The 12,106-nt window shown below is 32.5% G+C and overlaps 2 protein-coding genes across 2 annotated transcripts; one reads left to right on the top strand and one right to left on the bottom strand.

Annotated features, from left to right (window-relative positions):
• Positions 1–6,678: 6,678 nt before the first annotated feature.
• LOC149901422 (odorant receptor coreceptor-like) lies at positions 6,679–7,558 on the top strand. Its single transcript, XM_090111874.1, has 2 exons — positions 6,679–6,694; positions 6,879–7,558. Exon 2 carries the CDS (start codon positions 6,926–6,928, stop codon positions 7,556–7,558), a length of 633 nt encoding a protein of 210 aa, XP_089968000.1. The 5' UTR covers positions 6,679–6,694; positions 6,879–6,925.
• Positions 7,559–11,438: 3,880 nt separating this feature from the next.
• Positions 11,439–12,106, bottom strand: LOC149901421 (uncharacterized). Its single transcript, XM_090111974.1, has 2 exons — positions 11,922–12,106; positions 11,439–11,591 (listed from the first exon to the last, which is right to left on the bottom strand). The coding sequence occupies exons 1-2, from the start codon at positions 12,075–12,077 to the stop codon at positions 11,439–11,441; spliced, it is 309 nt and encodes a 102-aa protein (XP_089968100.1). The 5' UTR covers positions 12,078–12,106.

The raw sequence follows: 12,106 nt of genomic DNA, 5'->3' as shown, positions 1-12,106 counted from the left end.
CATAAGGAACTAGTTATACGTTCTTAACTGAAATAATTATATTATGCTACTTGATCATGAGTGATTGTATTCAGTCTTTCTTTACGATCAGCTTCCTAATAGCATCTTTAACACAGCCTATGCTGAAAATCAGCTCTGTGGTTTTGTTTATTATTAAATATTTAACACAATACTAGATTTCACAAAACTCCTTTAAAAATTTATTAGAGCAATAATTTGTTTTTAAAATCTAAAGCGTCAACGTCTGCTCCTGAAAGCCACTTGAAAATATGTTCAGTTTTTAAGTTTTTCACCGAGAGAGAGGCGCGGTGTGAGCCTCCCTTTTGTTATTACTGTTAAGTAGATCAAAAAACTAAAATATAAAAGTATCATACTATATTAATAATGTATTATATTTTAAAGTAATTAACTTTAACAAATAGATCCAATCATTTAAATTGGAGAAGTTATAATTCATCAATCGTTTGTAAAATTATACGCTTATTTAGCCTTTCGTTTGCCTTTGATCTTTATTAGTTTTCATTTAGTTAAATTACAATATAATATCGAATGTTATTCTAAACAAATAGGTATACGAGTATATACTAATTAAATGTGTTCTGCTTATATTTATGTATAAAATGACCACATCCTATATTTTCCTTGACAAGTTTAATCGCTATTTTATAACGTTCTCATTCATTAATTATACTAAATACAAACATACACAAATCGTTCAAAATCTTACATACCTACATCTTTACAATCTATACTATGTGTTTTGATTGGACATGTGTACAAAATAAATTAATACATTTGGCTTATACCTACTAACTTCAATCGATGGATGAATTATGAAATAAAGAAATTCTATCACAGTCAGCAGTAGCTTGTCTGTTTTACTCTGCTCTTATTGTATCCTTTAAGCATAAAATACTCCTTTCTCCTAATGCCCTCGACTAAACGCTTACTAATCCTACAATCGCCCAGATTAAATCCAAGTAATTTCATCAAACAATCCTTGTGCGCTCAATCAAAACCAAGCCGTAATTGTAGAAATTAAAATATTTAAACGATTTATGCTAAAATTATACTAATGCCCGCTCCAGCCGACTCATCTGCATTTAGATTATGCTTTAAATAACGCTAAGGAATAGCTGTCCGGCTTGTTCTTACATCTAAATCGAATTTATACAATTTGTTATTGGATTTTCTTAAGAATGTGGAAGGGATAGTAGGGGAGCCCAGGATGCTAAATGTGGATTTACTCGAGCGTCACGGGAACTAGAATTGGTAGATTAGACCATAGCGAGAAAAAAAGGTCCTATAATGTTTTCACTTTTAGCGGTGGGGAAGGGTTTTTTGATTTTTTTTAATTTAAAAAAGAAAAAAATTGGCTTGGAAATACTCAAGCGCGTTAGATATTGATATTTTGCATGCTCCAGGACGTCACTGAAAAAAAGTATAGGTACGTTAATCTGACGATTTAAGTGGCGATTTAATCGCTATGAAGAAAGGGTAAAAAATTAAAGTAATATTATTCGAGCGCGTCAGATTAATATATGGGGGGGTTAATTACAATATAAGAAGTCCCCATTTCGCTAATCTGACGATTCGAGCTCAACCTTAGGGAATTATGGATTATTCAAATTTTCCAGCGGGGCCCCTGAGCGCACCCACCAACCATAACTGCTCATATTGACTAGAGGTACTAATGAATAGCTAAGGTACCGTCCCTTATAGTAATCTGACGCGCTCGAGTAAATCCCAAAATCCCCTCTTGGCCTCCCCTACTAGGAAGCGTCTGGTTTAAGTTTAATGTTGGTGTGATGTTTTTTCTACACTTTTTACTTGTTTGTGCAAATGAAAAAAAAAATATGTTGTTAGGACAGAATTTTATGATGATGTTGTTGTTTCTTCTGATGTTTTAGCAAGTTGAAATTCCATGTCGCCTTGTGAGGTATAAATTTTTTCATATATCCCTGAGTCAAAGAATATAAGTAAGTTAGTTAAAAATAATCAGTTGAATGTAAATCAACTTGGGAAAAAAAAATCATGTTGTGAAACAACTCGAATACTCTTTTTTAGTTATTAATAGTAGTTCCAACAAAACTTCCCATTTTACTGTCCTCTTGTGACCGAACCTTAATCTCCTAACCACTGGCCCTTCGTTAGGATGCCGCAATAAATACGCTATGGACACATCCAATTTTACCGATACTGTACTTGTCTAAGAGAATGGCTTTTGCAAAAAATATTACCTTATTGCTCTGCTATACTATTTTCACGGACTGCGGACCTTTTTTTGGACGTCTATGGAGTGACGTATATAAATGGAAGTAGAAACTATCTTTGCTAAAAATATGGGAAAGCTGAAGAGCATGTTTGACTAATTGTTTAATTCAGCTTATTCCGTTAATAAATTGTTGTAATATGGTTACGATTGAAAAATGATAATTGTGTGTGTTGGTACATTAATCAAGGAAAAACTAGGCCCTTTTAACAAATTCTACGATCTATGGAAGCAGAGAATCAATAAAAATGTTAAAAAAATTGAGAAAAGCGTTTGACGGCGCAGTTGCCTGATTCAGCTGCTGTAGTATAAATCTCCTGTAAGTAATGAAATGTCTGGAAATATTAATTATCTTTAACCAAAATAGGACGCAGAGGTATTAAAAATGGTAAAGGTTTTCGTGTCGATGCTGAACAGATTAAAATGTTTTGGTTTTATTGTATACTATAGAAACCTATTTGAATAAATTAGTCGGGCTACTTATTTTATCTTACGGTTAGGTTCGAGTTAGTTTGAGTTTATCTTACGGTTAGGTTCATTTATATTCTCTCTTATATATTAGGTAGGTATTAAAAAATGTTACTGGTGTTCATGTCTATGCTGAACAGATTAAAATGTTTTGATTTGATTGTATACTATACCTATAGAAACCTATATGAATAAATATTTCCTCGGACTACTTATTTTATGTTACGGTTCGTTTCATTTATATTCTCAGTAGGTAGTCTTATCTCCAACCAGAAGTAAAGCAAACGTAAAACAAACCTTTATAATAACCAAACATCAATAATCTTTGCAACTTCATTAATTCGTTCAAGCAAATAATAAGACAATCAACTTCAAAAGACGAGTTACACGATCCCGTTAAACAAAGTTTAATCATTAATTAACGATATTATATTTGATCGCTACAATCCCTGGCCCGTTTTATTACGAATCTCTGATGAGATTTGCTATCAATCAACGAACAAGTGATATTAATGTTTTTGACCCACGGAAAGCTTGTTACAAAGTTATTTGGAACTAATTGTAATTTGTTTAAGTTAATCTCAAAATTACGTAGATTTGGGAGTAGGCTTCTTGTTTTTTACGTTTTAATTTTCAAAGATTCGGTTGTGTTACTTGGATCACAATTACTTTTAAGTGTTAAAATGTTTTTATTACGACAAACCAAGATACGTTTAAGCATTTTCATATGTCTAGTTAAATTGATTTCTTTGGAAGTAATTTCAAATATATCAGAATTAGTACCTATGTGTGTAAGATTTCACGCCAAAATTGCATACAACATACAAACAGATTAAATCGTAGAAGCTTGAATGCTGCTCTATGCACGTAATGAAATCCATTTACGGCTGTCGTAGATTCAAATAATTCAAGATTAGCTTATATTTTAGGTAATTACAAGGAGCAAAGACAGCAAAATGGACGATTAAAATTATTAAATACATATCAATGATTGTCAATTTTTTTTTATTCATTTATCTGTTCGTTAACCAGCAAACCGTCGATTAAAAAAGGTTTAATTTATTTGTTCGTGCAACCTTACACATATACTACATATCTTCGAAGCGTTAATAAACCATTATAGGCGACCAATTAATAACTTAATTGAAACCTACAGCAATATAATTAGGAGATAATAGTGTGAATGTTCACACCTCACACCGATACATGAGTATAAAACAAATCTTTGTTATATTTTATTAGTACAAGCTTTTCAGTAGTTCTTTTTAGAGGTATATTAAGTATACGTTAAAGTAAAAAAAGTTTTTGAAGTGAAACCTCTTTAGGTGCGTTGAGAGTAAAATTTCAAAGTCGCGTCATTGCAATACCGTCACGTCATAGAGCAAGGCGACGATTTTGGTACCTTTAAATCTTGCCAAAGAAGTTTCACTTCTGACACGTGTGCTCGACACACATGCCCTTTAATTTATTAATTTAATTATGAAACTAAACCAAGTTACATAAATGTTTAGTGTGGTAACTGTAGCAGACGTACGTGTTTGTAACCAACCTCCGAAACGAATATTGACCGATTCTTAGGAGTTTTTTTAAAGGATAGCTGCATTGCAAAGGTTGTATGATACTATTTGTGTACACCCCGTCGTTTGGTAGAACAACATTTTGCATAACATAAAACTACATTGTTTTGTTACAACGTGCAAACAACAAAACTCAACCCATCGCGATTGTTAATTGTTTTCAAATTTGAAATAGCTTATTTGGATATCTGTATTTACAACCTATCACACATTCTAGTTAAGCGTATCCGACAGAATTATAGAACAAACATACAGTTTATATTACTTACAGAGTTCGTGAATTCTGTAAACTAATATTTGAAAACCATTTGCAATGAAATCCCGTGTTTACCCGCCGAACTTACTCTGGTATTAAGTTCATATTGAAACATTTTAACAAACATTATCTAGGAACGTACGTGTATGTGTACTACGTATGTGTATTGTTTATAATATATTTTTTTATGTACTAGACATTTTTAAAACTCGTAGGAAATTAAAAAAAGCTATATAAGGCTGCAAATCAATGTGTTTTTGTACATAATATTATGTCTTCATATTATTATAGTGACTATAATTGTAATATTGTTTAAAAAAGACTGCAGCAGCTATATTCAAGAGCGATTTTTGCTAGAGAAAAACACACACAATTAAAAAAAATATTTCAATTAAAACAATTAGAAACAACATTTAACGATATCTATGTAAGCGCACATTTTATATTTATACAGATAACAAAAACTTTAGTATCATAAACAACTTTAATAAAAGTATTACTAAATAAGTAATCCAGTAAATATGGATGTAAAATCTAAGTTATTAAATTTCTGCAAAATCATACGCAAATACGGATTGGATTATTGTGAACTTGAAGATATGTTGATGAATGTTGGAGTCTTACTGAGAACTGTTACTTTGAACATTGATAAATGGAATGTGAAACGTAAGGAATTTAACTTACTTATATCTATGTACCTAATCTAATATATATCTAATCTAATATATATTATAAAGGCGAAAGTTTGTAAGGATGTATGGATGTATGGATGTATGGATGTTTGTTTCTCTTTCACGTAAAAACTACTGAACCGATTACAACGAAATTTAGCACACATATAGAGGGTAACTTGGATTAACACATAGGATAGTTTTTATCCCGGAAATCCCACGGGAACGGGAACTATGCGGGTTTTCCTTTGCAAACGCGGGCGAAGCCGCGGGCGGAAATCTAGTATCTTAATATAGAGAATTACATAATATATTGTATATCATAATTGTAGTGTCTATCTGAGTTCCGTTCTGGGGTTCTGTAATAATATATATATTTAGTTCTTTGTGTTAAACAATCGAGTATTACATACATTTTGTAACTTAGTACATGAATGTGTAAAACAAATCTATTAATGAATTTTTTACCGAATCGTGATCAATGATCATATTGATCTCAATGTAGAAGAATTTTCATGTATAATAAATTCTCTTATCGTTTAGCAATTTAAGTTACTTCTAAAAAAACTATGACTATCTGTACGGTCAAGCTTATGAATGATAGTCACACTTAACACAACTCAAGTTACTGGATCTTGTCTACAGATTATTTCCTTATATTACAGGTATTCCTCTAATCAGCTACATATTCACAATATTCGGGTTCCTCTGTTACTTCTACATATACTTCTTCTCCATGATCTGGTGTGCGTTTGTCCGCTACAGGAAGTCTGGCTACTTCATTGGATCTGTGATTGTGTTCTCTCTTGGAGCCTACACAGAGTCCTGCGCGATACGCTTGTTGTTTATGGTGATCAATGGGTATTGAAAATATATCTATATTTATATTTTAAAGAGATCTAGATCTAAAGAACTTAGTAGAATGTAGGCTCTGTAGACTTTCTACGGTCTTTCCATGACCGTTTCTTATCATTAAGTTCGTCTCTTTAGGCGTTTAATGTGGAAGAAAATTACATTAATAACATAAAATTAGGATCTAAGATATCATTTCATAAATTTATTGAATATACTCTATAAATCAGTATTAACTTACCCTCATGAAACCAGCAATAAAAAGATGTATCAGTCAAAGAGGAGAACTTTAAATTGGCTGATGTATTAGGTACTCTTACAAAATGTACTTTCTCTCTTGGTACTCTACTTCAGGTACTTTTACAAAATGTATGTTACAGTAAAACAATAAGAGAAGTAGTGGATAGATACAGAACCTGTAATAAGCAAGTAGAGCCCGGTACTCGACTATCAAGGAATATTCTGAAGCATTTGAAAACGGTAAAGAAAAGAGCAACCTATATATGGCTAGGACTCGTTGTAAACGCTTATATCTATTTAATTCTGCCATTTTTTCTACCGGGGAAACAGTTTGCAGAAAATACGTTGATAATTTATGGTAAGTACTGATTTAAAAAGCAGATTAAACAGATTGAACTAACAAAATTTAAAAATTAGATTCTGTTGTCAGTTCGCATAAAGACTTACTGAATAATTTCATATTTCAGTTTAAATATCAACACGTATGTATGGTATAAATAATAAGTTTCTAAATTAAAACTATTATGTTTGCCCTTTTCCAGGTCTAGAACCCATAACAGAATCACCAAACTATGAAATTGCGCAAGCTATGTATTGTTTCGCGATACCAACAGCGACAAACAGTCTCGCAAACTGCACAGCATTCATTATAATATTATTCGGTTACACTGAAACATCTCTTCTATCACTAAGCGAAGAATTACTCAACATGTGGAGCGACGCCGAAACATTTTACAAGGGAGGAATTCACGAAAATTCCAAGTCGAAAATCATGAACGAATTCGTGAAACAGCGCTTAAAATTCATCATAAAGTTGCACAACGAAAACATAATTCTGTTAAAGCAGCTTGAATACGTACTACGTGTTAGCATGGCGTTGGAATTTCTAGTGCTCATGGCAGGCGTAATCGCCGCGCTATTGGGAGGTATCGAGAACACGTATTTGGAAATTCCGTTCGCGTTCGCTCAGCTTTTCATGAACTGCTATTTGGGGCAAAAGATAATTAACGCTAGCAACACCTTTGAGAGTGCGGTGTACGGTTGCAAGTGGGAAAACTTTGATAGTGCGAACATGCGAACGGTGCTTATAGTGCTGCAGAACTCGCAGAAGAAATTGCATCTTTCCGCGGGCGGGGTTGCCGTGTTGAGTTTTGAATGCCTGATGTCTGTGGTTAAGTCTTGCTATTCGTTTTATACGACTTTGCAATCAACACTCAAATGAGAAGTGGCGAAAAGCTGCGAAATTCAATTTGTATTCAGCTTGCACGTTGATAACGTACACACGTAGTATCGCATATAATTTTGAATTGTATCAAAATATTATTTTCAATTAAAAATTGCGCACGAATACTATTCGTTTTTGTTATAAAATTAAGGTTCTAAATATTTGCTAAGCGTCTAAAATATTTAATTCTCAGTATCCGCACGTGTAGCTATATCGGAAGTACCTAAAACATAAAATGTAGGTACCTAGTTAAAGATTTTTTTATATTTTAATTTTTGAAGTGAAACTTCTGAGAGTAATATTTCAAAGTCGCGTCATGGCAATAGCGTCACGTCATGGAATAAGGCGATGATTTTGTATTATATGGCAATCCAATTATTATTTATCAGTTTTCACTAATTACAACAAACATTTTCCTAGTAAAATTAATTAAAACACTCTCTTGTCCTTTATACAAATAATTTATGATCAAATTCTCAACTTCAATTGCTAGCAATTATTTACCAGTTATTAGTACAGTGATCACTTGCTAAATAACCATTTAATTGATATAAATTGCTCACTTATAGGAATAGGTAATATCTAGAACAAATTAACTACCTTATCGAGTATAACTTCGATATTAATTAATCATCTATTACGCTGTGATTCAGTATACAGGGTACTATTGGTATTATACTTAGCGTGAAGGAACTTGTAGATTTGCATACACTGATCACGAAAAAACATACTTAAACAACATAATAAAAAGTAAAAAAACTAAAACCCAACTACGACAAAAAACGACGCTGAAAAAGTATAAAACAAGATTTTCAGAATTCCACTATGTAGAGATAAATTTTCATGTTTGGAAAGGCGTAGTCACACGTTACATATATAACCGTAGCACTTTGACAACGTGTGACTACGCCTTTTGAAACATGAAAATTTATCTCTACATAGTGGAATTCTGAAAATCTTGTTTTATACTTTTTCAGCGTCGTTTTTTGTCGTAGTTGGGTTTTAGTTTTTTTACTTTTTATTATTTGTACTATTTTGGTGTTAAAGTGTATTTGTGGCGCAAAATATTAACAAAAGTTAAATTGATGAACTAATAAAGAAGCTATGAACGAAAAGATGTGAATTATATGCAATCAGCCCATGAATACAAGTAAAGTCACAAGCAAATGCTAGTAATATATACAGTGGTGGACGTTTAATTAGAAACACGTAACAGGATGAAGTAGTCATCAAATTTATTTACTTTTGTGTATTAACGTATTAGTGATTAAGCATTATTTCATATGTAATAGAACACCCGTTAATCTAGTTTTATAATAAATTGCTTATTTTTAATCAAACGTTAGCTTAAATTAATAAAATTAAACAACTTTAAGTGAAACCTGATTTCCAAGCATTTTCAGTCTGGACAACAAATTAGAAACAGCATGCTTCGAGTGTTCCAAAGTCAAAACCTGTTGAAATTCCGACAATATTTTTTTCTTCTACAAATATTTGCACCGTTTTTTAAACATTCCGTATAAAAGTTTCTGAAAATTAATTTGCTTTGCAGTAAAAATGGGTAAAAGTAAGATTTGTGACTCATCAACAAGAAAAATAATTTTAAGTTTACATTTTGACAAAAACTGGAGTTACAGGAAAATTGGAAATCATTTAGAGTGTTCGATAAAAAGATTTTCAATGATACAGTTTATTTAAAAGAGCATGGTACTTCTGATTAAGTGCCTAAAAAAGCTCGACCATGAAAAACCACTGCTCTATGCTCGCGCAAATAATTCTTTTTCAAAGATGGATCCATTTAATGGTTCCAATTCTATTAGAAAATATGTTTTTTCAAACGTCTTAAAATCTCATACAATCTAAGCCACGACGTTGTAAAGCCGTTGTTGTCTATAAAGATTATAACAGTCTAAAAACAACCCCATACATGCCCATACTATAATGTTTCCTCCGCCATGCTTAACTGTTTATTTATTATCTAAGGCCTGGTTAACTTAACGACGCGAGTATCCTTTGCCATCAAAATTGATTAAATTAATTTTAGTTTCATCCCAAAATAAAACTTTTTCACTGGCGTACTGTCCACTAGCATTATTTCTAAGTAAATGAAACACGTTGTTCCCTTCCTTGTAAGAAGCTGTACTTTCCTGGCGTCTCTCCAAAAAATTTTGCCTCAAATTACCGCCTGCGAACCGATCTCATCGACACATTGCGAAGTTCATCTTCGGAAAAAACTAATTTTATAATAGAATTTGAACTTTTAAATGGATCCATCTTTGCCAAAAGAATCATTTGCCTATCCTCGCGTGCAGTGGTTTTTCATGATAGAGCTTTTCTAGGCACTTTTTCGGAAGTACCATGCTCTTTTAAATAAACTATAGCATTGAATATATTTTTATCGAACACTCTAAATGATTTGCAATTTTCCTGTAACTCTAGTTTTTGTCAAAATGTAAACTTAAAATTATTTTTCTTGTTGATTGGTCACAAATCATACTTTTAATCATTTATACTGTAAAGCAAATTAATTTTCAGAAACTTTTAGATGGAATGTTTAAAAAACGGTGAAAATATTTGTAGAAGAAAGAATATTGGCGGCATTTCAACAGGTTTTGACTTTGGATCACGCGAAGCATGCTGTTTCTAATTTGTTGTCCAGACTGAAAATACTCGGAAATCAGGTTTCACTTAAAGTTGTTTAATTTTATTAATTTAAGCTAATGTTTGATTAAAATTAAGCATTGTTTTATAAAACTAGATAAACGGGTGTTCTAAAACATACGAAATAATACTTAGTCTTTAATACGTAAATGTTAAATGAATTTGATGACTACTTCATCGTGTTACGAGTTTCTAATTAAACGTCCACCACTGTATATATATATACTTTTTACTTGCACATTTTGAATATATATATATATTCAAAATGTGCAAGTAAAAAGCTTTCAAATGATACCAAACACGGCATATTTATCTTAACTTTATTTTTTTACTCTGTATGTTTTGTCCGCTAGAGGGCGCCACATTAAATTTTGTGAAACCCCATATAGCCTATAACCAGCGGACAATTAAGACGCTTCTAATGATATGTCATTTGTCGAATTCTGATAAGTAGTTTAGAAGTTACGAGGGAACAGATGAACATACATACATACATACATACATACATAGCCTGTCAAAATCATAACCCTCCTTTTGCTTTGCCGTAGTCGGGTAAAAATTACGTCAAATTTTTTTTTCTAAATTTTTCCCGAAAACCGCTTCGCTACTACCGCTGCGGGTTGCTTGTTATGAGTGTACACAGAGTTTTAGGAATTCATCTATTTGAAAAAAATGCGTCTAGAATTTTATAAGTATTTTTACGAACTCAGCGTATGCAAAACTATAACCTCCTTTGAGCTTAGTACACCAACAGTGGGACACCCTGTATATGTGAAAATCTATACTAATAAATCTGTAGAGTTTCTTTTTTTGCTTAAACGCGATCTCAGATCATCTCAGGAATCATAATGGTGTTGGAATAATTAATTATTATCATAGATGATTAACAATACCTATTATACATTAGGTGCAGGTGTTTTATATTTCAACCAAAGACAAAAAAAACAACGTTATGTTACTTAAGCGCGTCACACACGGTGAAGATGCTATAATATTTTATCTTAAGATACTGTAATATTTTATATTACAGTATCTTACGGTATCCAGTATCAGCGTTCTGACCATCATTTTTCTTTTTGTCATTGCGTACTAAGACCCCTGTAGAACCGCCATCCTGTTACAAATGACCCACAAAATTTCGGGTGACGCGCTTTATTCAATTAAAAAGTTTAATAATATATTATTTCAAATTCCAATTCCTTTGTTGATAAATAAATTAATAAAAGTTTTTGATCTCCAAATCAATATACATCTCAGCCACTAGTTCCTTGTGCACGGTAACGTTAATGTAAATTCGTCCTTTTTGAAACGGGAAGCTTCTATACAAAGGACTACGAGGAGTCGTCATGTTCACAAGGTCGTATTTCCCCTGAAACAAACAATATTTTTATAATTAAAAACCTTGATAGTTTTTTTTTAAGATAAACTTCTTTAGGCGCATTGAGAGTAAAATTTCAAGGTCGCGTCATGGCAATACCGTCACGTCATGGAGTAAGGCGACGATTTCGGTATCTTTGAATCTTGCCAAAGAAGTTTCACTTCTGACACGTGTGCTTGGCACACATGCTCTTATTTTTGTATCTGGAGACTGGAGTGACATAGGCTACTTTTTAAAGACGCAGAAACAGGCATAATACCTACGCATTAATATTTAATAATATGTACCTATATAATAATTACTAAGTAACTTAGTATTTACCGGTGGATACGGGCAATGCGTAGAATTAGTCACTCGCTGGTCTGGAGGCTGCTGGTCCAGCATCTTCTGCAGCGCGTTCCTCATGGAGACACCGATCACGAAGTCATCCTTCTCCATGTCACACATCTTGACGTGGGCTTCCACGAATGTCGGCATGTACCGGTTTGACAGGAATTCGTAGTAGA

This window comes from Colias eurytheme, chromosome 17, assembly GCF_061535395.1.
Source record: "Colias eurytheme isolate Ceu_HAF_F1 chromosome 17, ilColEury1 Martin Lab GWU primary, whole genome shotgun sequence".
Lineage (NCBI taxonomy): Eukaryota > Metazoa > Arthropoda > Insecta > Lepidoptera > Pieridae > Colias > Colias eurytheme.
The sequence above is the reverse complement of the archived record's forward strand: the minus strand, read 5'-3'. Positions and strand labels throughout refer to the sequence as shown.